General features: G+C 54.4%; 1 protein-coding gene across 1 annotated transcript in view; it reads right to left on the reverse strand.

The window, feature by feature from the left end:
- The window catches only part of LRRC75A (leucine rich repeat containing 75A), a 42,033-nt gene extending 20,239 nt beyond the window's left edge, over positions 1–21,794 (reverse strand). The window contains exon 1 of the mRNA XM_059148122.1: positions 21,490–21,794. Coding sequence (XP_059004105.1) covers positions 21,490–21,741 — 252 coding nt within the window. The 5' untranslated portion in view covers positions 21,742–21,794. The remainder of the gene's footprint in view (positions 1–21,489) is intronic.
- Between the last annotated feature and the right edge of the window lie 5,284 nt (positions 21,795–27,078).

The raw sequence follows: 27,078 nt of genomic DNA on the forward strand, positions 1-27,078 counted from the left end.
AGGAGAAGCAGACTCCTCGCGGAGCAGGGAACCCCACAAGGGGCTTCAAGGAGATCATGACCTGAGCTGAAGGCAGAAGCTTAATCAACTGAGCCACCCAGGTGTCCCCAAAACTATTTTGGAATGAAATCACACCTGCAGATGATCTGGCTAGATAATGCCTCAGTCGCTACTCATCCCTTGGCTGCCCTTGGCATGGCCGCCCCAGATGACTCTGAGGCCAGCTGATGCTTGGCCTTAGCTTCTTTTTTCTGCCCCAGGTCCACAGGATGGTTTTGTCACCAACCTCTAGCTGCCTCTCCTGGACAGCCCCAGCACACTGTCCCTTTCCTGGAAACACCAGTTCCGCAAATAGGGGGACCTAAAAACCCATTTCTGTCTTTATAACAATCTTTCAAAGTCACCAAAGGGGCATCCCTACATGATATCCCTCAAAACTCCAAAAGTCCCTTCCCAGAATCTCTCCCCGACCCCCAAATGCCCTTCAGCGTCACCTCTCCATGCTGCCAACCCTCTCAGCACCCAGCCTTTCCCTTCCTGATACAAACCAACTTCACATCTCTGGCTGATCCGGATCTTAGATCAACCCCCTCCCCACCTGGAAAATATCAAGTGTTAGTAAAGACAGGAGGAAATTGGACCGCTCCCGCTTGCTGATGAGAATGTAAAAGGATGCAGTCACTGCGGAAAACAGTCTGGCACTTCCTCAAAAAATTAAAAACAGAATTACCATATACTCCCCCAGAGAACCAAGAGCAGGGACTCAAGCCAGTATCTGCACACCTGTTCATAGCTGCACTATTCACAGCAGCTGAAAGGTGGAAAGAACCCAGCCGCAGACTGGGTTGACACGTACAATGTGTGGTTGACACATACAATGGAATCTTAATGGGTCGCAAAAGGGAATTGAAATCCCACATAAGCCACACCCTGGATGAACCTTGAGACATCGTGCTAAGTAAAATAAGTCCCTCGCAATAAGTGGGACTTATATGAAGTTCCAAGAGCCATCAAATTCACAGAGGCGGAAAGTAGGACGTTGGCTCCCAGGGGCTCAGGGGATAAGGAATGGGGAGTTTGTGTTGACCGGGTATGGAGTTTCAGCTTTGCAACATGACAAAAGCTCTGGAGGCGGATCATAGAACAATGGGAACACACCCAACATTGACCTGTAAAAATGGTTAAGATGGTACAGTTTATGGTTTGCGTATTTTGTAACAATTTAAGAAAAGACCCAGGAAGGCAAACCTAGACACCGTCTGGAGGTAAGAGGCAGCATCGGGAGAAGGGGGCCTGCGCATCTGGCTAATTTTTTTTTTTTCTATCACACTTGGTTATTAAAAGTTTTTGCCACCGTTTCCCATCTTCAAACGTGAAACCTTTTCACAGTCTGTCTTTTATCAGGAAAATCAACATTGGCTCCCGGAGTCTTCTGATTTTATCATTTATTCTTTTATTTTATTTATTTATTTTAGATTTTATTTATTTATTTGACACAGATCACAAGTAGTCAGAGAGGCAGGCAGAGAGAGAGGAAGGCATAGCAGGCTCCTCGCTGGCAGAGAGCCCGATGCGGGGCTCGATCCCAGGACCCTGAGATCATGACCTGAGCCGAAGGCAGCGGCTTAACCCACTGAGCCACCCAGGCGCCCCAAGGACTCTGTTTCTAAGTAATCTCCACACCCAGCGTGGGGCTTGAACCCACAACCCTGAGATCGAGAGTCACACGCTTTCCTTCCTTGTCCCTGGCCTTGAGCTCCTGTTCCACAGCACGAGGCTCGGCTCGCACTGCCTCCCCCTACACCCAGAGTCCCCCCCCCACACACACACCACTTGCTCGCCCTTGAAGGAGGCACAATCTAGCAAGATCCACGTCTATCATCTGCCTTGTGGGAGACACTGTGACTTATAATAAGAAATACATATTTGTCCTTTGTCCCCATTTCTGACACAGAGCTCTTAAAACCTCTGAAATTTCATAAGTGATGAAAGTGACAGACGTGTCCTGTCATGTTAACGAGGTGGCTTTTGGAAACCCCCTGGATCACCTAGTGAAGGGGGCTGGAACTGCCAGTGCCCCCCCACCATCCCCTGCCCTATGAGTCCCTTCCATGTAGCCGTTCTGAGTTATATCCTTTGTAGTACATGGTCATCTAGTAAATACACTGTCTCCCCGAGTTTATGAGCGGCGCTAGCAAGTTAATCGAACCCCAGGAGAGGGTTGGAGAACCTACAGCTTGTGGGTCAGAAGCAAAGGCGACAATCTGGACTTTCAATTGGCATCTGAAGTGGGGGTGGGGGGCTGTCTTGTAGGACCCGAGCCCTCACCGTGTTGGATCTGGGGATTCTCTCTCCAGGCAGACAGTGTCAGAATGGGGCTGAGTGGCAGGGCACCTGGCTAAGGCCGGGTGCTGGTGCCTGTTGGTGGTAAACCGCGCCCATGCACTGGAATCGGGAACAGGAATTGGGAACCTTGTCCCAGGCCTGCTTCCTGGGTAAGAGTCCACTCCACCTCTTCAGGCTCTGGCTTGCTGAGAAAGCCAGCTCAGAGCCCAGCCTTGGACACTGAGCCAACGTGACTGTGACCTTGGTTAGGGATACTCCCCACGCCCACCTCCACCTCCCCTCCCCCACCTCCTCCCTGCTCCCTGGTGGCTCCTGGAGGCAGGGGAGGGCTGTGCCAAGGGAAGGCTGTAAGCACCACTCTTTCTACCCCCAAATCACCACTTGAGTAGGAAAGGGACACTTTGCCTGACTTCCTGATTAATGAAGTCTTCAGACGGAGGTAGAAAGGGGTTTCCCTCCTTCCTTCAGGAGGCTTCAGATCCATCACAAGAAGCCGGGGGCCCGCTCTGTCTGTCTGAGACTGAAAGGAGGTTCCTTCCAGCCTGTCCACCTGTCTCTGTTTTCAGCATTTTTCATCTCTCTCTCTTTTTCTTTGGCAGGTCTTCTTAGGTATTTTAGGGGGAGGCTGGGGGAAGCCGCACAGGAGGCTGCCAGGCGCTCGCTATTTTAAACCACGGCCACCCCCTTCCCTTTTAAATTGAGGTTCTAAACCCATTCCCAGAAGGAAGGCCCCACGGGAAATTAGCTCGCCTCGGTCTCTCCCTCCAGGCATGATTCCACAGCGTCTGCAGCAACAGAGCCGGCAAGCAGGAAGGTTGCAAGCTCTGAATATTAACCAGCTAAGGTAGACAGCTTCAATATGGAAACCACCAGAGTCCGCATGTGCAAAGCTGCTTAATGAGGTTGTAATCAAACACAGTCCACCAGAAGGAGATTAATAAGCGTCCAGAGGGCAAGCAGGAAGCAGAACTGGCTTCTCTTCCCACCACCCCCGACCTGGGCTCCCTAGAACATCAGAGGCAGGTTCTCCTGAGGGAGGGGATGGGCACGGTCGTGGGAATACTGGCCTTACGAACCGAACTTTTGTCCCCACCCCATGACATTCTGGCTGGCCTTCCAGGGGATTCCCAGGGGAGGGAAGGGAACTATCAGGTGCCCTCCCGGAAATGCAGCCCCAGGAAGCCTCCAGGGAAAGGAGCCAGAACGTCTCTGGAGCCAGAGCTGGAGGGAGGGATGGGGCGCTGGTGCAGACTCCAGGTACCTGCTGGCTCAGGGAAGACAAGAATTGAGGAGGAAGCAGGAAGGGGTCTTAAAAGCACCCCATTTTAAGGGGGGGGTGCCTGGGTGGCTCAGTGGGTTAAAGCCTCTGCCTTCAGCTCGGGTCATGATCTCAGGGTCCTGGGATCGAGCCCCACAGCGGCGGGCTCTCTGCTCAGCAGGGAGCCCGCTTCCTCCTTTCTCTCTGCCTGCCTCTCTGCCACCTTTTGATCTCTGTCAAATAAATAATAATAATAAGAAAATTTTTAAAAAGCGCCCCCAGGGGCGCCTGGGTGGCTCAGTGGGTTAAGCCGCTGCCTTCGGCTCAGGTCATGATCTCGGGGTCCTGGGATCGAGTCCCGCATCGGGCTCTCTTCTCAGCGGGGAGCCTGCTTCCTCCTCTCTCTCTCTCTGCCTTCCTTTCTGCCTGCTTGTGATCTCTCTCTGTCAAATAAATAAATAAAATCTTTAAAAAAAAAAAAAAAAGCGCCCCCGGGAGATGGAGGGGGCCCCTGGGGTGGGTGTCCACACCGAGTGTGAGAAAGAGATGGCGGATGGACAGGGCCAACGGTGGGTCCCTGAAGACACATCCACATTCCTGGTCCCTGCTGCCTGTGAATGCTAGCTTGGTTGTAAAAAGGGCTTTTGCCGACCAGGTTAAGTCGCGGGTCTCAAGATAGGATCAGCCTGGGTTATCCAGGGTGGCCCTAAATCCAACGACAGGTGTCCTTCTAAGAGTCACAGAGAAGAAGGTGACAGGAAGGCAGAGGCAGAGACTGGAGCGAAGCATTCCTAACCGCTAGGGGTTGGAAGAGGGAAACCATGAAATCACGTCTACAGCCTCTGGGGGGAGCCCGGCCCTGCCAACGCCTTGACCAACGCTGGACTTCTGCCCTTCAGAACTGTGAGAGAATCAGTCTCTGTTGTTCTAAGCCACCAAGTTGGTGATCCTTTGTTACAGCAGCCCCGGGAAACTAATACACGCCCAATGAAAACAGAGGAGGCATTTTTTCCCCAGTAGATGCACCAAGGAGGGCAAGTGGGCTGGGACCCCTCCCCTCATCCAGCCCTGCAGCTGTGCACAACCCAGGACCACTGACTGTCCTCAGAAATCTACTTCCTGTTTCTTACCAGGCCTGGGTCCTCTCTGGGTGCATGTATCCCCGACACACTCTCCTTAGCCATCTGCTCCCCAAGGTGGGCCTGGCTGGTCAGAGATGCTCCCTGTAGGACCACCTAGAGAGGGATGATGCCTCGCTCCATGTGAGAAAGATCTTTTAAAAATAGTGATTTTTAATTTTTTTTGAAAGGTTTTATTTATTTATTTGACAGATGGAGATCACAGGCAGGCAGAGAGAGAGGATAAAGCAGGCTCCCCGTCGAGCAGAGAGCCCGATGTGGGGCTCGATCCCAGCACCCTGGGATCATGACCCAAGCTGAAGGCAGAGGCTTTAACCCACTGAGCCACCCAGGCGCCCCAAAATAGTGATTTTTTTAAAAAGACTTTATTCTAAGTCACTTCTACATCCAACATGGGGCTCAAACCCACCACGACAAGGCCAAGAGTTGTATGTTCCAGCGACTGAGCCAGCCAGGCACCCTGAAAATGGTGAATTTTATGTTATGTATACTTTACCATAATAATTTTTTAAAAACACAAATGTGAGCTCACAGTCACTGGAGGTATGTAAGCAGCAGAGAGATAATCACTCAGCGCTGCTGTAGCAGGATTTCCATGCTATTTGGGAAGGTAGCCACGAAAGAATCTTCCCTCTGGCCCCCTGTGATTCCCATCATTAGCGTGACCTGTCCTGGACGTGAGATCCAGGAGTCAGGGAGCCTAGGGTGTGACAGTGTGTCCCATTCCAGAAGACACCCAGAAGAGCTGCAAGAGGTAGGGCCCTGAGGACAGGAAGAATGGGGGAAAAACTTGGAATCCGAAGCAACAGATAGAATCTACAAAGACAGAATACGTGAAACAACAGGTCAAATCCAAGAGAGAGGAGGAGGAGGAGTTTGGGGCTGGGCAGGGCTAGGACCCTGGAGCGAGAGGGGAAGGAGGGAAGGGTCAGACCACCCCCTGCAGGTGGCACGTGAGGTGTCTCAGCCCTAGCAACCAGACCCTGGGCTCCTGGGCTCCCAAGAGTAAAACTGTTCTGCAGCAACAAAGTGTCCTTAACCCAGGAAGGGTTGAATGAATCCTGGAGCTAAGGAAGCAAGTGCAGATAAACTCAGGCACATACACATCTGGTATCGGATACATTTGTAATGTTTAGAAGGCTTAGATACATTACAGTCCCTAACAGATGAGCCTGGCAATTCCCATTTAGGATGGGTTACTGAGTCATGGACTCTAGGCTTACGATTTCAGAGAGGACCTGGAGGAGTTTGGGACAGTTTCAAAATGTTTATGGATGCCTCACTGCCTCAGTCAGGAGAGCATGTTACTCTTGATCTCAGGGTTCCAAGAGTACAGAGTTCAAGATCCACTTTGGATACACAGCCTACTCAAAAACAAAAACAACCCAAACACAAAAAACTCCATCTATGGGGCACCTGGCTGCTCAGTCGGTGGAGTTTGTGACTCTTGATCTCAGGGTTGTGAGTTCGAGCCCCACATTGGGCGAGGAGCCTACTTAAAACAGAATGTTCAAGAGAATTTAATATTCACTCTCTTCATAGGCTTAATCTGTTAAATTTGAAGAACTGTTTAGGAACTTGGGGAAGGTCCTGCTTTTTAGGAAGGCTGATCATAAATTTAAGAAAGCTGGATGTGTTAAATCAGTAACATCATTAAGATAGATCTACATAGATTTAGTTATTGAAGTTCTAAGCCCCCACCCTTAAATGCAATGGTTTAAATCTACTAGATTGATCAGCAGAATAATGGTGTTTATTTGTTTTTTATTTTCTAAAAGATTTTATTTATTTGACAGAGATCACAAGTAGGCAGAGAGCCAGGCAGAGAGAGAGGGAGGAAAGCAGGCTCCCTGCCGAGCAGAGGGCCTGATGCGGGGCTCGATCCGAGAACCCTGGGACCATGACCTGAGCCGAAGACAGAGGCTTTAACCCACTGAGCCACCCAGGTGCCCCAGAATAATGGTATTTGTAAGTTAACATAAAATCGTAGTGAAATGGTAGGCTTTAAGATTACCACGTCAAGGGCGCCTGGGTGGCTCAGTGGGTTAAGCCGCTGCCTTCGGCTCAGGTCATGATCTCAGGGTCCTGGGATCGAGTCCCGCATCGGGCTCTCTGCTCAGCAGGAAGCCTGCTTCCCCCTCTCTCTCTCTGCCTGCCTCTCCATCTACTTGTAATTTCTCTCTCTGTCAAATAAATAAATAAAATCTTTAAAAAAAAAAAAAAAAAGATTACCACGTCAAAATATTATGTAGTAGGGGTGCCTAAGTGGCTCAGTGGGTTAAAGCCTCTGCCTTCAGCCCTGGTCATGATCCCAGAGTCCTGGGATTGAGCCCCACATCGGGCTCTCTGCTCGGCAGGGAGCCTGCTTCCCCCACCCCTCTCTCTCTGCCTGCCTTTCTGCCTACTTGTGATATCTGTCAAATAAATAAAATCATATATATATATATATATATATATATAGTAATTGAGAAACCCAAGCACCCACAAGTAGTCTGTGTGTATGTTTGTATATATGCATATGAGTGTAGATGTACATGCATGTAGAATGTGTGTATACATTTACAGATTTATGTGTGTCTGTGTGTGCTTATATGTGTGTGGTATGTACGTGGTGTGTGTGTGTGTGTATGTGTGAGCATGTACCCTCCATGCCCAATGTGCCTGCCTGGCTGAGGGATGAGGGGCCAGGAGTGGGGTTCTCTGGTCTCTCCAGGGGTGGCTGGTGACTTTCCTATTCCTCCTGGGCAGGCCACTTGGTCCCTGCAGGGTTTTGAAGTCCTGAATCCTGGCCAGCTAGCCCTCCTCAACCTTGACCCGTGCCCTCCCCACCAGGGTGCATGGGCTGGGCGGTCCCTTTGCCTGGCAAGGGTCTTTGCGGATGTGTGTTGTTTGCGTTTGAACTTTGAAGTCTTTCAAAATGACACTCTTAGCATGAAACAGCCCCTGGAAACAGATGCCCGGCTGTGACCAAGTGTAATTTAATTAAAATCCAAGCAACAGCAGTAGCAACACATAAATATCAAAAGGATACTTTTTCTGGGGGCTCCTGGGGGGCTCAGTGGGTTAAGCATCTGACTCTTGGTTTCAGCTCAGGTCATGATCTTGGGGTCGTGAGATCAAACTCAGTGCTCAGCGGGGAGTCGGCTTCCCTCTCTCTCTGTCCCTCTGTCTGTCCCCCAGCTCACATACACTCTCTCTAAATAAATATGATCTCCCCCCCCCACAAAGAAAAGGTAATTTTTCTTTAGAAAAATATAGTCAGATGGGAGGTGTAGCAGGCCTGAGGAGGGTTTGGTCTGCCCCCCGTCTGGTCAAATCGCCATCTAGATTCTTCTCAGGGTGGGAAAGGAGACACCCCAGATCCCTGTCCTGGGTTAGACCCTAAGTCACTATGGTTCCGGGCAAGTCATCCCCTCGCCCAGGAAGCAAGCTCACCTACAAATGAGGATTGCACCAGCTCATTCTTCTTGAAAAGTGAGCAGAAAATAGGAGAGAGCGGAAGGGGGCCTTGGCCCCCAGAGGTTTGGAACACCAGGAATTCAACAAATAACCATTTCCTTTCTCCTGTCCGAGGACGTGTGTGCTACTGTGCTTTATGACTCTCTGAAAGGGGGGCGGTATTTGCACTAATTCCCAAACTTCGTTTCTGAGCCCCTCCCCACTCCCCCACATCTTGTGGGACTGGGATTCTGCAGGAAGCCTGGGGCCAGAGGGTCCCCGAGGGCCCCTGGCTTTTCTACATTCCAGAATTCTCAGCACTTTCTCATCAGTCCCAGAGGCCTCCTGATCTCTCTGCTTGGGAAACAGTCTGTGTGAGTTGTTTATGCTTTCTGGTGAATGCTTTTGTCCCTCTCTGTGATAAATTTTGTCTGTTTTTTAGATGAAGGTTCTGGTCCATTGTCAAAGGAACTGTAGGTAATGACAAAGAGGTGGATGGAGGAACGACTCAGACCCTCTTTCTGGCTCCTACCATCCTGCTTTCCAAGTAGGACATACTTCACAGAAACAGCCCATTTCTCAGAGTGAGAAGCTGAGGACTGGAGGGTTTTCTCATATAGTGAGCGAGTAGCAGGGACGGGAGGGCCCTAGAGTCCCCCGAGGTTTCTAACTCCTTCTCTTTAGCCACCAACCCGTAGAGAACAAGGGTATTAGTCAGGATTTTCCCGAGAAACAGAACCAGTAGGGTGTGTGTGTGTACATGTGTAAGAGAGAGATAAGGAGAAAGAGATAAGGAATTGCTTCCTGTGATTGTGGGATCTGGAAAATCTGAAGTCTATAGGGTAGGCTGGCCCACTGAGGACCCAGGAAACAGCTGGTGTCGCTGTCTTGAGTCTGAAGGCAATCTGGAGACAGAATTCCTTCCCACCTTGTCTTTCAAGGTCTTCAACTGATTGGACAAGGCCCACATTGCGGAGGGCCACCTGCCTTACTCAAAGTCTACTGATCTCAATGTTAATCTCATCTAAAAATCCATTAGCAGTGACATCTAGACTGGTGTTTCACCAACGCTGGGTACCATGGCCCAGCCACGCTGACAGAAAAGGAACCATCACAACCAACTGATAGTCTTTACCACTTTAAATCTCTAGGTCAGAGCCAAGGCCCAGGCAAAGCCTCCAAGAATCAGGGGGAGCAGAGATGAGTCACGCTGGAGAAGGGATCCAGCCTGAATCCAGCTCATTCCCAGCTCTGAGCAGGAAGTGGTGTAGAAAGGGGAGGAGGAGGAGATCCCCCAGGGTCCAGGGTCCAGTGTGAGGCCTCATCTGCACCTACACGATCAGCCAGTTCCCCCGAGAACCTTCCATGCAGAATCAGTGACTTCGATGACCTGAAACTAAGGAGCCTCATGTCATTCTCCTGGCAGAGGAGAGGGCAGATGCTGGCCTGGGGAGGGAGTCCAGCTGTGCTCTCTGAGGGTCCCCAGCCTGCTAGAATCTTCCCCATCCTCAGGCCCTGCACCTCAGGGCCTCGTTCTCCCTGTGGATGCAAGGAACAGGGCCACAACCAGCCGCAGCAAGAAGGAATCTGTCTGAGGGACTCAGAGGCTGCAAAGGAAAGGGGGCCTTGGCCTGGTTTCTGGGAGGCCATTGAGTCTGTCCACAGCTTCCTGGGACCATGAGAGGCAAGGGTGTGGGTAGGGGTGGGAGGGCCAGAGCCGTAGGCCCAGAGAAGGCTTGGAGCTCTCCAGCAAGGAGGGACTGGGCCTCTCTTTCCATCCCGGCATCCCTGCATTCGGCCCACAGGAATTCCCTTGGTGGCCCTCCTGCCTCCAGAGCGTGGCCCATGCAGGGCTCCTGGGAGGATTGTGCCCAACCCACCGCCCTTGCTCCTCTCGGCTTCCTAGCTGGCCTCTTATTTTTTATTTTATTTCACTTTTTAAAAGATTTTATTTATTTGAGAGAGAGAAAGAACATGAGCAGGGAAGAGAGGGAGAAGCAGACTCCCAGCTAAGCAGGGAGCTCCTGCGGAATCAATCCCAGGACCCTGGGATCACAACCTGAGCTAAAGGCAGACGCTTAACTGACTGAGCCACCCAGGCAACCGCCGCCAGCCCTTGTTAGTTTCTGGAACAGTTTCTCATTTCCATCCCAACACCCCTCCCCTTTTTGAGCATGGCCCTCTCCTCCTCCCCTCCAGAGTGCCTGCTTCTGGGTCCTTGCTCATGCACCAGCCTCTCTCTTTTTTTTTTTTTTTTTTAATATTTTATTTATTTATTTGACAGACAGAGATCACAAGTAGGCAGAGAGGCAGGCAGAGAGAGAGGGAGGAAGCAGGCTCCCTGCTGAGCAGAGAGCCCCATGTGGGGCTCGATCCCAGGACCCTGAGATCACGACCTGAGCCAAAGGCAGAGGCTTTAACCCACTGAGCCACCCAGGTGCCCCGCACCAGCCTCTCTTTGAGATGCGTCATATACGAGAAACATGTCTGTTCTTCTCGCTCAGCGTGATGGATTCTCTACCAGCAGGTGAATTCTGGAGAGATGGGAATTCTTGGAATAGGAATCTTGGAACCATTTTTTTAAAAAAGATTTTATTTATGGGGCGCCTGGGTGGCTCAGTGGGTCGGGCTGCTGCCTTCGGCTCAGGTCATGATCTCAGGGTCCTGGAATCCAGTCCCGCATCGCGCTCTCTGCTCAGCGGGAAGCCTGCTTCCCCCCGCCCCCTGCCTGACTCTCTGCCTACTTGTGATTTCTGACAAATAAATAAATAAAATATATTTTTTTAAGATTTTATTTATTTATTTGTCAGAGAGAGCATGAGCAGGGGGAGGGGCAGAGGGAAGCAGGGACCCTGATGGGGGTGATCCCAAGATCTGAGGATCCCAGGACAGTGACCTGAGCCCAAGGCAGACGCTTAACTGACTGAGCCACTCAGGTGTCCCATAACCTCTTTTGTGTCCAGTTTCTATATCCAAGAACTGTAGCCCTCCACACTCCTGACGGTCTCTGGGCCACCAGCAGTCTGGAAAACCCCAAGGCAAGGATCTTGCCTCAAAGTGTTTCCACCACAAAACTCCACAACTCCAGAAGGAAGTGGAAAATACAAGTCTGCAGCTGAGAATAATAAAAAGTTCCAAACACCGGCACATCTAGGAAAACTACATCGGATGGAATTATTTCATGGGGAGATGTGGAGGGTATTTACAGGGGATAGGAAGCATCCAGACCTTATTTCCCCTAGAACTAGTGGAGGCGGGAATGGAAACAATCTGGGAAACTGGAGGGGAATTCCTGGATTCCGGGGACACAGGAGGGGCCGCAGCCCATGGGAGCCCAGCCAGGAAGGACACCACGGTTCTCCTGCTTCTCTGTTGGTGCTCCTGACGGTCTGGCTCCAGACCTGCTCGGGATGCTTTTGATTTTGTCTGACCCCCTTTGAGAGGCAGGAGTGCTGAGCCAGAACCTTACAGAAGATGCCCAACTGCTCTAACTCTCCAATTTAGGAAGAAGAGACCGAGCATCTGGCTCAGAGTCAGAAATCACGTGGTGGCTGACACATTACCACTCCTTGCCTTAGGTGATTTGGGAAGGCGGTTTTGAGGAGATGAGTGGGCAAGGGAGGAGGCTCCTGACTGGCCTCAGCTGATAAAGTCTGAAATTTTGTTCCCTTTTGCCAAGGCTGCCAAGTACAACTGTGCAGGGCATGTACTGCACAAAGGCGTCTGTGTGGAACTGAACTCACCAAAATCTGACTCTGGCTCTGTCGACCAGGGGGTATCCTCTATCTCTTACAAAGGAACTGTATGGGCAAGGAGACGCCCTACATCTCACTGAAAGACGCCAAGATGATGAGGCATCCTTGGGTCACCTGGATTCACTGAATGGCCTCCACACCAAAGTCCTTGGTTTCCCAAGGCTGCCAGGGAACAGAGGAACCACAGGAACCCCCTTCTCTCTGTCCAATTCCTCTGCGGAGGAACCAAGGGACAGATCCAAGTCCTTTGGTTCTCTAAGGACATTCAAACCCCAGCCCTTCCTGTTCTCTAGTGGCTGGGACCCAGGATCACAGCCAGGAGTGAGCCAATGGGACCACAATAGGCAAGATGGTCAATTTGGCCCATCAGAAGGCCAGGGTGAAGCACCCAGTGCCGCTCCCTCACTTCTTTCTCTGGAGCTTCTGCTTTCTCTCACTCTCTTACCTACCCGGGAAGAAAGTGACAGTCCCACAGGAAGCCCATCAGGAGCCCTAAGTAAGAGATTATAAACCAATCTCGGTAAATACACCAGAGTCATGCTGCGTTTACTCTAGGGTCCTGGAGTTTCAATCTTCAACACCTGGGTCCTGGCAGGTGCAAAGAAGGACAGCTCTCAGGGTGGCAGGCCTGAGCGGGGTCTGAGGGTGGGGAGGGGAGCAGAATTAGGTGGTTAGTGGCTGGTGACACTGTCAGAAAGGACAGGACCGGGCTGGACGGGGCAAGGCAGTCTGGTGTTCAGCAGAGGGATGCGGGCCCTGGCCCTATACCTGAGCTATGTGCGCAGGCCTCCAGGACAGTGGGGTGGACAGTTCCAGGCTGACCATTTACCAGGAGCGAAAATCACAAAGACACGTTCTTTCTCTGGGGCCACCTAGCTGACCACAGACCACCCTCCCCATGGTGGGCACGGCGGAGGAGGGAGTGGCCCTGCCAGGCGTGCTGGGCCCGGCTGGCTGCAGTATGGTGTGTGCCGGGCCAGACATCCAGGGTGATGCCCAGGGTGGGGTCTCCCTGTATGAGAGACTTTCTGGGTCTCTGTCGGTCCCCAGTGCCGTGGGAGGGAATCCTGCCCGGCTCCTACCTCTCTGCGGGGCCTGAGCCGGCCTCGCCAGGAAGCGGTGACAGCATGGACGGAACTAGGAGCAGCAGGGCGATGGAGGCAGGGGGAGGGGGTTGCTCACAGACAGCTGTTTTCCCAGGCTCTGCATCCGGGCTCCCTGCAGCTGGGTGGTACGCCTGCGTGGGGAGGGCTTCCCTGGGGGTCCTAGCCCTTGCCTGGTGGCCCTCAGTGGGACGGCGGTGTCCTGCAAGCCTCCCTGGATGGCCCTTCCTGGGGAGGTGGGGTGTCTGGAGGGGTGCAGAGAGACCCAGAGACCCGGGAGACCTGGAGCTTCCCGGTGTGCTCTTGGGGAACCTAGGCTGAGGGCAGGGTGTGTGTGTGTGGGGGGACAGACCTAAGCATCAGGGCTGCTGGGAGGGTTCGCTCAGGGCAGGTGAAGCAAAGCCCCAACTGGGAAATGGGCAGATGGGGAGGGTGGGCTCTCTGCTGCTTCCAGGCTCGGTGCTGGCGTCCACTTAGGAGCCCCGTGGGAGCAACGGCTTTGCACAGCGGCCATTGCGTGCTGTGTGCCTACCCCTCTGGGTATCCCCACTGCCATTCCCTACAGCCACTCCTTGGCTCTCTGCCCAGCCCAGCCTCCCTCCATTTGTGGCCAGAGTCAACAGCAGAGTGAGCCTCTGACTGGCTATAGCCGGCTCTACTCTCACTTGCCACCATCCCCGGGACCAAGGCTCCTCTGATTCCTCTAAAAAACGAGCACCGTGGCTGACCCAACTTTTCCCACTTCGTCCGGGGACCATGCACCCCGTCGATGCTCAGAAGGGAGGGTCTGCTGAGTGAGACCAACTAGTGCGCCCAGGTTGCAGAAGGTGCTGGGCAGGGGTCCTGCCCTGAGGACAAGGCCCCCCAGCTCTGCCTGGGCTGGGAGTCTGGGTCTCTGGGGGCAGCAGAGAGGCACCAAGGAAGGGGCCTACTGGAGGGAGGGAGGAGAGGCCAATGTGAGGGGGGCCCAAGCAGTCTCCTGGGGCAGAGGAGGTGGCGGGGGAGGGGAAGCCTGAATGAGTCCCACAGGCAGCAGGTCCCAGCAGGGCGTGGCCAGGCCTGGGGACTGGCCTTGCTCTCCTTTGTGACACCCTGGGCTTACAGCACAACACTGGACAACATAGGCCCCTGTCAAACTGGTCTTCACTCACAGACTGCTGCCCGGCTACGTGAAGGTCTGCAGGTCCCCCCTTCTGGCCTCTGCCCCCCATGCTGTGTGACTACTCTCCTCTGTCAAAGGAGGGCTGGGTCAGCTAGGACTGTTGCATGCATGACAGGCTGGCCTCTGCGGTGGCCAGCGTGGCAGGGCAGGGGTGGGGGGTGGGGGTGTCAGGTTGACCCCAAAGCCCCAGGGGTCTGTTTCCCTCTAGAAGCCCCTCCCTGTGTCCCGGGTTGGAGACAAGGGAGTGACCTCGGGGCGTGAATGTTCACCTGGCTCTGGGCCTGGAAGAAATAAAGTGACCACAGACGGGAATGAGTGGGTCCTTCGGAAACCGCGGGAACCTGGCAGAACCTGAGTGGTGGCAGACAGACCTCCCCAAACACCTCTTCCTTCTGTGGGTGGGGGTGTTCAGTCCAAAGAAAGGAAGGAGCTGGGCAGGTAAGGTCTGAGCTGGGGCCAGAAAGGAGGGCTCCTGGTTGCAAGTGAAGGTGCCCCCCCCATCCCCCACAGACCCCTTCCTCTGGGCCACGCTAAAGTGACTGCCCTAGGTTCTGCCTCTTGGGTCTTCTTCATTGGTCCTCATTACCCCTCCAAGTGCTATGGGGAAACATCATGCCTGCGGTTTGGTTGTCTGCTGCCTCTCCTGTGCAGGGTCTGGAGGCACAGGCATGCGATTGTAGAAGAGATGAATTAATTCCCGCGGTCTTCTTTTTTGCTCATCTGCCTTTTCATCTTTTGCTACAATGATTATTCAGTGCTTTCATAATATTAAAAAAAAAAAAGGCTTTTTTTTTTCTTTACTGTAAGCAATATCCTTCCAACCTGCCAAGACTATTCAAGGAGCAAAATAAACATGGGGAAAATGCTTTATGGACTAGAAAGCAACATGCACATAGGAGGGGCGTCTCCAACTGCCTGACCTCTGGCTCAAGGGACCGGAGCACCCAGTGGATGACTGGAATGAGCAGGTCCCCTATCCCGACCTCCACCAGCCCCTTCCGGCCTCTGGCCGTGGAGGCTGGGGGTGTGCTGCAGAAGGAAGTTGACCAGGGCAGGCGCAAGAACAAGAGGCAAAGAGCCTGCTTCTTCGCCCTGAGGACACGGAGAGAAATGCATGAGCACAAAGAGAAACCGAAGTGAGGGATGGATGCAGAGGTCTGAGCAGGGGCAGGGGACAGCCTGGAGGTGGGCACTGACCCCAGACCCCAAGTGAGGCCACCTCTGCAGGCTCTGTGCTCTGACATACCTCCTTACCCTCCCAGCGGGACTCTGGCGTCTATGCTGCTTAAGATAAAGTTAGAAACATCAAAATGCCACATTGCTTTGAGCAGCAGCCGTCAGCAGAACTCCATATGGCTACAGCAGCCAGGAGTTGGAACTAATAAAAGTTAAAAAAAAAAAAAAAAAAAAAGCTGGGAAATGCTCCCGGAGAGCCACGTGGGCACTGCTCAGGGCTGGTGGGCGGGGTGGGGAGTAGAACAGGCATGGTAAGGAGCCCCCCCCCACCCCTGTTCCCTGTGCCAAGGTCACCGTTCTCATCAAGACAGCCAGCTCTTCTAGTGACAGTGAGCCCAAGACACCGTGACTGTCTATTTTGGACAGCTGGGCTCCTCTCCCACCCCTTCAGTTTCTCCTAATGAATGAGGCTCTGGTACAGCCAGCCAGGGCGGGGGCATGCAGCACATGGCAGTGTGTGTCATTTTTCTCACGGGTCCCCCACAGCGCTGCTCTTGGAGGGAAAGAGGGGGCAGATGGCTGGCGGAGATCCCCACTTGAAGGAGGGGATCTCCTCAGTCGATGACCCCACCTCTTGCGTATCCTGGTGGGGAAGCCAGAGAAAGACCCTCATCACCCTGGTGACTCTTTTGCAAGGTGGCCCTCAGATACAGGAGGAGTGCGGGGTGGGGACAGAGGAGCTGCTGGCAGCTTGGGAATAGGAGGGGGGGCAGTGGCACGGTCAGCTCTGTGGGCTGCTGGAAGGATAACCTGGCCCCATGCTTGGAGTGGAAACACTCCAGAAGTCTGAGCCAGACCACGCTGGCTCCTGAGAGAGTTCCAGGGGCAGCGGCCTGCAGGGGAGTGTGCCTGAAAAGAAGTTTAAAATCCATTCCATGAGGATTTCTTGAAACCCCACCATGCCCAGTAAGGGATCTATGTGATCTGCCCCAGGAAACAGCGCAGGGAGATGAAACGGCATCGGGGAAGCGGGGGTGGGGCACCGTGCCCCAAGGAGGGGAGTCCGTGGACGGACCCCAGGGTATTTTGGGAGCCCTGAAGACAAAGAGCAAAGCAGAGGCTGGTTATCTCTGAGGAGACAAGCACTTGTTCCAGAAAGGAGGAGCTTTCTTGCCCAGCTCCTCGCCGTGCCGTGGTGGCTGGCCAGACCGAGGCTGCCGTGTCTCCAGGCTGGTAAACCAGCAGAGCCCGTCCAGGATTCCTTCTGCATCTTTATAAACTGGAAATGCCCGCGCCCGGCCCAGTCGGAGAGCAGTGGATTTTAAAAAGGAAGGTTTCTCTTTTGTGGACAAACGGAACATGATTCAGCACAAGCAGCTGATCAGGAACAGGGAGGCCGGGCTCTCCCTGCCGGCTCGGCTCCCCTCCCACAAAACCTCAGCAGAGGCTCCGGACTGCACCTGTGGATGGGATCCCTGTGGCGCCCACGGAGGCCTGGGCACGGGGCCGCTCCTCTCTCCAAGAACACCACCACCTGGCAGGCTGTCAGGAACAGCCAGGCCCCGAGGACACGACACCGCTCCCGGACATCCAGCCACACGGAAGGCAAACGTGTGGGATCTCGTGACCATACGGATGCGCCTAGTGGATAAGCCTGCAGATGTCCAGCTGTGGCTGGGGATTCGAGAGATTTTCCAGAACACACGGTGATGGGGGGAGGGGGTGGCGATGCATAGCTTCACGCTGCACAGACTGATGAAAGAATGTCACAGGCCTGCTCAATACCATGCCAGGGACAACGGTGATGGTGGGGTCTCCACACTCGGGAAGCATGTAACTTGGTCTGACCAACAAAATCTATGTCAGGTGAAAAACTCTATGCAGAAGATTAACTGCTCCCCAGTGCCGTGGGACCTAAAGGGCAAGTGACTCTCAGAGCCAAGGGCTGACACGGAAGCTGCCTCGGAGAGGCAAGGGGCATTCACTGGAAACGGGGAAAGGCGTTGCAGGTCAGGGAAGAATCAGGTCAAGGCCAAGGGTGCGAGGGCCCTCCCTGTTTGGTGTCTGGTGGCCTTCCAAGCGGCTCACTGAAAGAGATTTTCTTAGGTGGGGTGTCAGAGGAAAAAGGCGACCTTCAAGGCCATTTTGTTCATCTTTCTGACTTTAAGAAAGAAACACCCATCCAATGTCCAGGTCCCTCCGGAGCTTCTAAGTGCTTGTCCACTATTCAGTACCCCTGGGAAGCAAGTCATCCTAGGCCCTGGTGGGGGTTCTTCTTTTTTTTTTTTTTGCAGTAGCTGATGTGGCTCATTCCCCCAGGTAGAGAGTGAAACCAGCAGACTGAACCAGGGTTCCAGGCCCAAGCCATGTCACTGGGTGGGACTGGACAGACCAACCCTGGAAGAGCTCTGCCCAGCAAGGCTGTGCCATACTGAATGGCAGTAAACTGACATAATCAGACCCTCCTTCTGGGAAGCAGGGAGGCAGGTGCACAAGAGGTGGTGGGTCATTTCAGCCTGGTATATCCTGGGGAGACTGACCTCTTATTCTAGCATCCCACGAAGCTAGCCAACAACCTAGTCTGCTATCTGTGTGCCTCAGAAAGGCTGCTGGGCTGAAGAGGGGGCAGCCCATCCCCCACACAGCCTGGCATTTGCCCTGTCTCCATGCCTGAAGGCACTTCTTTCCCAGGGCTCCTTAAAGCTGGCAGGCCTGAGCCCAAGGCTTAGGGAGAAGCATCTGGGGGAAGGGTCAGGCCCACAGGAATGAAGCCTAGGGATGGGGAAAGAAATGGCTTCCTCTACCCACAGCTGGCTCCTTTGGCCCCCATGCGTTCCCTGAGACAGACTATTTCTGAATGTGCCCTGAACTTTTGATCCAGATGGAGCCCCAGCCAGGTCGACTAGATCCAGAAACTCCCTGGCCCTGGCCTGAGAGAGGATGCCAAGACCCTGCCTGTAGCCTGGCCGGCCCCAAAGAGGGGCGGGGTCTCTTGTTTCTTATCATGGCCATGAGAATGTATCTGTATTTGTAGAGCTAACTCCACTGCACATTCTTGGTACCATCTGCTCTGCTCAGTCCCCCAGCATTCTTTGGGAAATCAGGAAACAGAACTCAGGAGGTTATCTGCTGGGCCCAAGGTCATAGCTGACTAAGGACTGGAAGGCAAGCTGCCTTGGGCCCCAACTCTTCTCACAATTACACAGCTCCTGCAGAAGGAGGGATCGCTTCCTGGCATTCTGCCTGAACCCCTGGCCGCAGCTCAGTTAGCACTAGGTAAAGCCTCCTGATACCTTTCCAGCAAGTGATGAACACAGACTAATCCGAGAGTCTCCAATCGGGGAAACCACCCTCCAGACCTCAGAGGCGAAGGTGGGGGGCACTCGGAAGCGAGTGACAACAGCAGCCGCCACAAACTGCCACACAAGGTCCCGAGGTCCCTGCTTCCATTCCCAAGCCTGTAGCAAGTCACATAGAGGGAGAAGCGTGGTACCAGACCAGAGCACATCTTGAACTTGGGGTCTGCGAGCCCTTTGCAATTCTTGCAAGATTGTACACACATGCTGGTGCATGGTCTGAATGTCCATAGCTCATTTAGGGCTCCAAATGGACTTAAAGGACTTTAAAGGACTTAAAGCTGAGAAGCACAGGGATCTAAGATCCCAAATCTCCTCTAGCCCTAGAGCTATGGCCTTCCCAAGCCCAGCAGCCAAACACACGCTTTCAAACACAAGAGAAAGCACTGTGCAGAAAAGCAACGCAGGGCTATGACCGACCTGGCTGCTGTTGGGTCCCTACCTGTTCCTGTTCATCTACACTTGCCATGAGGGGCTGAGCCAACCCCTGGTGAGGCCCGGGATGTCTTCCTGTCTCTCAGTGGCTGCTCATTCCCTTTCTGAACATCACCACCTCCAGACTAGAGGAGCAAACTGGAAAGGAAACACAATTTGGGAGAAAAAGCCACTTCTTGCACAGATCCAGTGTGACATTCCTCTGAAGAGCCTCAGGGTCCTAGAACATGGCCTGTGTGTGTCTCTCATAGCCATTTGGACCCCGGGGGCTCCCCTCTCACACTGCTCAGGGGCCATGACCATCTCTGGGAGGAGCTCTGATCTGTATGTTCTTGGCAATAGGGTAGCTCTCCATGTCCCTGGGGGAGGCCCATCACTGATTCCGGACAGACCCCAGACCTCAGCCACAAGCCAGAGGCTAAGGGAGCCTGACATAGGAGCAGGAAGGCAAGTTATCCTGCTCCTTTCACAGAAAAGGGGCAAGTCTGATTAACCCCATCTTGCCCCCCATCAGCCCTTCCAGTCCTGCCACTAAGAAGGGTGTCAGGCCACAGACAAGACTAACAATTCCCAGGAAATGTTCCCTGTCTCAAGGACCCCGTAAGGCCACAGGAACTCACTACTCTCCAAAAACCAGGGAGTGGTTCAGCCTCTGGATGTGGAATCACTCTCAGTTTCAGAGGGACTGGAGGAGCCCAATGCCTGTGGGCCCTATGCAAATGGCCCTGTAGAGCGCTGGCTCGACTTTGTTCTTTTACCCTTGAAGTGGGGTTTGTCTTGACCCCTACCTGTCAGCCCTCTCTGCTCCTCTGTACCCCCTGAAGCACCCACCCCAGTGCTGGGGTTAAAGCACATGATCAGTAGTAGAACCTTCTGACTGTCTGTACTCCATGGGACAGGATGGTCTGGAAAATCCATCATTCTGTCTGAAAGCAACAGAGTTTCCGGAGAAGCCATCCGCTGGTTTCCCATTTTCAAAAGACAGAGAAATACACGCCTGCTGAAGTTATGTCCTGCATAATGTCATCTTTCTTTAATGATTCAATTCAGAGAAGAAACCTAGTGATCCAGAGGCATCTCAGGCACCATGCTGGATGTTGTTTGGAAAAGCGAAGGCAAGAGGAGTAGCCCCGTGTCTTCCCAAGTCCCCAAGCCCCTGCTTCCTTCTCCCTACACAGCACACACCTTGGGAACACACTCCACGGTAACAGTGCACCAGATACAGAAGGTGTGTGTCTGTGGAGGGGGTAAGGGGGAAGGGTGCTACAAAACCCCGGAGGGATGTGTGTCTGATTAGATTTTGGAAGCGCCTACAAGGAAGGCAGCGCTCCTACAGCCTCTTTCATTAGTGATAGAGAAACTTCAGAAAGGTCACCTGAGGTCCCCCCTCCCGGGTCTGCAGTGGACTCCACCATTGCTGGGGTGAATCGAGGAGGAATATGGGGGCTGGACTCAGTCATCCCCCCCAAAAGCTGGGCCACTTGTTTGGTGATGCAGGAGATGCACCCTCCTGCCTCTCAACAAAATCCATGGACCAGGGGCCCCCCTCCCTCAAAGGAAAGTGAAGGAGGAAAACAAGCCAGGGATGGGGATGACAGCATCTGCCCAGGGCAGCCCCGTAGCAAAGGGGACTGCCCAGATCGGCAGTCAGTCCCTAGCCAACGGAACAGGGACAGGAACAGGCTGAAGGCGGAGTGCCTCAGGTTCCTGCAGCCCGGTACTCACAAAGGAAACCAAGCCAGCTCCCCCCTCCCTTCTCTCCACTGTTCAACAGAGGCTTCTGGCTGAGCACCTGTCGAAGTAAGCCAGGGGAGATAAAAGCTGTCTCCCATCTCGATGGCTACGCAGTATGCCTCCCCAGTTGGGCAAATGACCTCGGGACTGGCACTTCACCAGTCCCAGGGCTGTGCCCTTGGACTCTCCCTGGGGAAACTGACGACTGCGCATTCCTTAAGGACCCTTGGTGACAGTCAGCGCGGATAGAGAGGAAGAAAAGCGCCCTGGCATCCAGACTAGGCATCCCTCCCCGCATCTGCTCCCTCCGACCATCCCTGGGACTTGCCTCCCTCTCTGCCCGTGGACGAGAGAAAGGGGGACATTATTTCAACAGGTCCCCTTCAACCGGGCCTCACCAGGCCAGCCTTTCTCTGCCCCGCCCCGAGGCCTCAAATTCAGCGGGAGCGCCGAGGCACCTGCTCCAGACCCGCGGCATCCCCGCGAGAGGGGGCCCTGGGCGGTGCCCTCGGCGCTCCCGGCCTGCTCGGCAAGGGGCGGGGCGCTCCCGGTGCCGGCGCGCCCCCCGCCCCCCTCCCCGCGCTCACCTGGCGCAGGTGCTGCAGCAGCGTCCCCGCCTCCTCCCGCCGGCCCTGGCGCACCATCCGCAGCAGCTCCTGGACCATGCCGACGCGCCGGTGGTAAGGGGGCAGCCCCGCGCCGGCGCCCGCGCGCCCCGCCTTGTCCCCGGCGCGCAGCAGCAGCGACGCCCAGAAGTCGGGACGTTCGCGGCGGGGTCCGGGCGCCGCGCCGGGGCTGGCTCTCTCGGCCAGGCTGCCCTTGGTCTGCCGGGTGCCCATGCCGCCGCGGCCCGCCGGCCCTGCCCGCACCCGGCCGCGACGCCGCGTCCCCCACCCGCTGCCCGCCCCTCGGCCGCCCGGGCGCGCCCGCCTCCCGCGCGGCAACTTTGGGGGAACTGTTGCGCGCGGGCGGCGCGGGGGCGGGGGCGAGCGGCTGCCCGCGCTCCCCTCGCTCCTCCCTTCGCGCTCCCCGGGCGCGCTCCCCGGGCGCTCGCCGCCTGCCCGCTCGCCCGCCGGCCGGCCCCGCCCCGGCCCGCCCCGCCCCCGGCTCAGGCTCCAGCTCCCGCCCCCGCCCCTGCGCCGGCGCCCGCGCCCGGCTCCGCGCCGCCGCGCGCCGCCCTCCTCCGTCCCCCTCCCCTGCACTCCCGCCCTTCTCCCTCCCAACGCTCAGCTCCGGGCTGGGGCCTCCGGGGCCCCTCCGGCGTCGTCCGCGGCGCCGCGCCCCCTGCCGGCCGCCGCGCTGCGCCTCCCGGGGGCAGTGGTGGGCTGGCGACTGGAGCGAGCAGGCCCCGGGAGCCCTCGCTCTGGGTCCCCGCCAGGTTTCCCCGATGCTTCCACTACCGCGCGCGAGGGTGAGGCCGGCGGGAGGGGAAGGGAGAGGAGGCGGCCGGTGCGCCCGACGAGATGGGGAAACTTTGCAGGTTGGGGGTTGGGTCTCAGCCCCACAGTCGGTTTTCTCAAAGTGGGTTCCGCTGCGCACTGGCGCGCAAGTCATCTGAGGTGCTGGTTCAAAACGTAGGCTTCTGGGTCTGGCCCCAGACCCCCTACATGAGAATCTCCGAGGCAGGGCCTGGGAATCTGCATTTTTAGCCAGCCTCTGGACTGATTCTGCTTTTCGCTCCTTTGATACCTCACCTGCCCCGGAGGTCAGGAGGAGGGCTGGGTGCTGGCGGCTGTGGTTGGAGGTGTTCAAAGCCAGAAACTACATGCAAGGTTGTGTGTTGCGTGCGTGCTCTTTCATGGAGAGAGTCCGTCTGGTGCTTCCAGCAGTCTCTTAAAGGGTCTGGACCATCAGGATGTCAGGAACTGCTCTCTCTTGTTCTTCCTCTCACACCTCTGCAGAAAGTTCTTCGCGGTCATCCTCTGCATAAAAGGAGAGGCGTGCCCGGAGGGAGGCCCCACTGCAGAGTTCTGCTGGCCCCCTGCTTGTGCCAGGCCTGACCCAGAAGGGATCAGACCCCCTGAGGTCTGATGGTGCTTGAGAAGCCAGCCAGCGCCCTGCCAGAGAGAAAGCTAAGGCACTTGGGGACGCTCCCTGGGACAGGGCACAGAGCATGCTGGGAGGCGGTGGTCACTGCCCTGGTGTCATCTGGGGGGGGTGCAGGAGACTGGTGCGCGCTTGGCCCTGACCCAGGCACTGGTGGCTGCTTTCATGGAGAGGGCGGTGTGAGCCACAGGGACGGAAGTCATAGGTAGCTGGAGCCCACACACACTGAGAGCAGAGCATCGCACAAGCCCTCAGCTCCTTCCTCTGCCCTGTCGAGGTGAGAAGGCTGTATCAAGAATTGGGAGAGTCCAGTGAGGGGGTGCAGAAACTCCAAAGAGAGTGCAGGTGTGCCGCAAAAGACAGTTTCTTTCCCTCTGTGAGCATCCCTGGGGCTTCCTGGGACCTGGAGGATGAGTCACCCGATCTCTAAGAGCAGGCTTCACTTTCCTTCTGATGCCTCGCTCCCAAATGCCCATCCTGCTGGCCCAGAGCAATCAGTTTTCCCAGAAGCCGGCATCGCAAGCCTGGGAGCAACACCTTCCTAACTTGCCTGGACGCTTTGTGTGTAGAAGACACATCTCCAGGGGAGATGTTCCTGGGGTTCCAGCAGTTCCTGGGGGCATTTCCAAAGAGCCCAGGCTGGGAAACACGTGCATGCATGCTGGAGTGCCAGGCAAGGGGGACACCAGAGACACTTGATGACCAGGCCCCTTCCTAGGGACCCTGGACAGTCCATGGACAGTCCACTCACCTGGAGGCAGACCACCGCCTGAGTGGTGGTTGGCCTGCTTGAGGGTGTGTGGTTGAGGCAAATGCCATGTCAGCGGAGGAGAGTCTTGGCCAGTCCCTCACCTGGGGTCTGGAAGTCACCCTCTTCCTCTTCTTCCGAGACCTGGTTCCATCTTTCTTCTCCTTGCTATTAATTAAAAAAAACTGAAAGGATTTTATTTATTTGAGAGAGAGAGCATGAGCAGGGGAAAGGTGTAGAGGGAGAGGGAGAAGCAGACTCCCCACTGAGCAGGGAATCTGAATGTGGGGCTCTATCCCAGGACCCTGGGATCATGACCTGAGCTGAAGGCAGATGCTTAATGGGCTGAGCCACCGAGGTGCCCCTTGCTCTTAATTTTTTACTCAATTTTTCGCTTTTTCCTGGTTTGTTCTCTTTAGTGTATAGTCTGCTCAAATCTCTTCCATCTGTTTACAGAGAAAACTTTCGTTTCCCCTCCCCCATCCCCTCTGGTCACCAATGCCCCACCTTTCCCTTTCCTTTTCAGCTAAGTTTTTCGGATACATATTTATTTAAGATGTTTACCTAATTTACTCTTCGCCCACTCTAGCCACAGTATGTCATTGAAATCTTTCTGCCAGTGACCTTGTTGCTAAGTTCAGTGGGCACTTTTTTTTGAGAGAGAGAGATGTGCCACAGGGGGAAGGGCAAAGGGAGAGAGAAAATCTTTTTTTTTTTTTTTAAAGATTTCATTTATTTATTTGACAGTAGATGGAGAGGCAGGCAGAGAGAGAGAGAGGGAAGCAGGCTCCCTGCTGAGCAGAGAGACCGATGCGGGACTCGATCCCAGGACCCTGAGCAGAAGACAGCGGCTTAACCCACTGAGCCACCCAGGCGCCCCGAGCAAATCTTTTTTTTAATTACATTTCTTTATTTGAGAGAGAGAGAGAGAGGATGAGTGGGGGAAGGGGGAGAGGGAGGGAGAGAATCTTTTTTTGGGGGGGGGTAAGATTCTATTTCTTTCTTTGAGAGCGAGAAGGAGAACAGGTTGGGGGGAGGGGCAGAGGAAGTGGTAGAAGCGGACTCCCCACTGAGCAGGGAGACCTACTGGGAATCATGACCCAAGCTGAAGGCAGGTGCCCAACCAACTGAGCCACCCAGGCAGCCGGAGGAGAGAATCTTAAAACAGACTCCTTGCCTAGTTTGGAGCCCATCGCAGGGCTTGATCCCATGACCCCAAGATCATGACCTGAGCCAACAGTAAGAGTCAGACACTTAACCAGCTGAGCCACCCTGGAGCCCCCAGTCTTCCTCTTATTTGACTTTTAAGCAGCATCTCTTCCTGTTGCCTACTTTGAAACTACACTCCCTTGGCTTATAAGGCATTACTCCCCTCTAAGTTTCTTTCTGAAGGTCCTCTGGGAGTTCCTTTTCTTACCCTCATCCTTTCCCTTTTGGTGTCGCCTAGTGTGAGACCCTGACCCCTCCCCAGGTGATGTTGTTTCTGCTCACGGCTTTACCTGCCATGCACACACCGAAGGCTCCAAGTTTCTCTTTCCAGCTCAGAAGCTAGTAAGCTCACCTGTCACAGATTCTCTGATGCTGGCGGAAGACAGGAAACTCTGGGATCAGAGACACAGGACCTTATTACTCGGGCACACACAGCACACGACATGAGCTGTGGCATATTTCCAATGATCCCCTTTGCCTCTGAGTCCCATGGCGGCAGCATGATGGGCTTAGATGGATGCTCTGCAAGTACTGCGTTCGCATCACAGGGGGACACCAAGCCTGGGAACCCATCGCTCCCATAGGGAGGAGTAAGCAAGCCTAGAGGGAGACACCATCTCATCTCTCAAGGGTGCTTGCTACAAAGACAACACTGAGAAGTGGCTGGGGTCCAAAGTGGTCAGAATCCTGCTGCCTTGGCGCACACAGAAAGATGTGGAGTATGAAAGACCGCTTGTAGGACTAGGTCTTTCAACTATGGGCACTTCATACTCAACAAACTAGGGTATCCTCTCCCAGGCCTTCTTCCCCACCTGCCTACTCCACTCTCTGCTGTCCTACTAGTGTGGCCAGCCAGAGACACTGGAGTCACTGTGGTCTCTGGTCTCTCTCAGGATCTGCATCAGGTCAACCATGTCCAGTTAATGATGCCAAGGATGGTGGCTCTCATTTATGCACATTCACTGGGTGCTTGTGTCTATCATATTATGTCTCCCTTTCGACAATGGTGAGGTCTGTTTTATTGTCATCCTGATTTCCCAGGGGAGGCAACAGAATCTCAGAAAGCTGTAACTTGCTCACAGATAGTGACTGGGATCCACACTTAGGTCTGTCTGACTTGGAAGCCTGTGTTGTTAATGTTGCTTTATATTCTTTTTTTTTTTTTAAAGATTTTATTTATTTATTTGACAGAGAGAGATCACAAGTAGGCAGAGAGGCAGGCAGAGAGAGAGAGGGGGAAGAAGGCTCCCTGCTGAGCAGAGAGCCCGATGTGGGGCTCGATCCCAGGACCCCGGGATCATGACCTGAGCCGAAAGCAGAGGCTTTAACCCACTGAGCCACCCAGGCGCCCCATTTGTTGCTTTATATTCTTGATCTAGCTGTTTAACTGACTTGTTGAGGAACTGTCATTTGTCACCCCAGTCGGTGGATCGCAATAGTCTTCTTTCTAACTTGTCTCCCCACCTCCAGTGTTGCTCTTTCTAACGTGTCTTCCATGCGGCAGTTGGAGCCGTCACTATAAAAGGAAACTAACTCTGTCTCTCGCTCATCCTCCCTCTCTCCCCTCCTCCGTAGTTCCTATCACTTTCAGTCCAAACTGCTAACCATGACATTCATGTCCCCCAGGTGCTACACTGTCCTCATGCTCTACGCTTCATGAAGCCATCATTCCGTATTACTCACCCCTCTCCCAGCATGGCATATGTTTTGCACCTTGCTCATACAGCACAGTCTTCCTGGGACGTTTTCACCTCCTTAACAGATGCCTAGTCATCCAGTTTGAATGTGTCTCGTGTCCCCATCTGTATGGGTCTAATTCCTTGAGAATACCATAGCCTATCTTGTACCATGTTTCTACTGTTCATTGGTCTGTGCTGTTCTGCCTGGAACATCCTTCTTCATCCCCTTGTTGGTCTTTCCTTTAGACTAAACTTAGGTGTCACTTCCTCAGGGATAGCTTCTGAGTTTCTCTTGCCTCCCACCACCTAAAGTTAGGTGTCCATCTTGCATGTTCTTCAAGTCCCACTGCTTGAGCCCGATGTTGCTGTAATGACCTAAAAGCACCCTAAGGAGGGGGGGCCTGGATGGCTCAGTGGGTTAAAGCCTCTGCTTTCGGCTTGGGTCATGATCCCAGGTTTCTGGGATCGAGCCCTGCATCGGGCTCTCTGCTCAG

This window comes from Mustela lutreola, chromosome 15 (genome assembly GCF_030435805.1).
Source record: "Mustela lutreola isolate mMusLut2 chromosome 15, mMusLut2.pri, whole genome shotgun sequence".
Lineage (NCBI taxonomy): Eukaryota > Metazoa > Chordata > Mammalia > Carnivora > Mustelidae > Mustela > Mustela lutreola.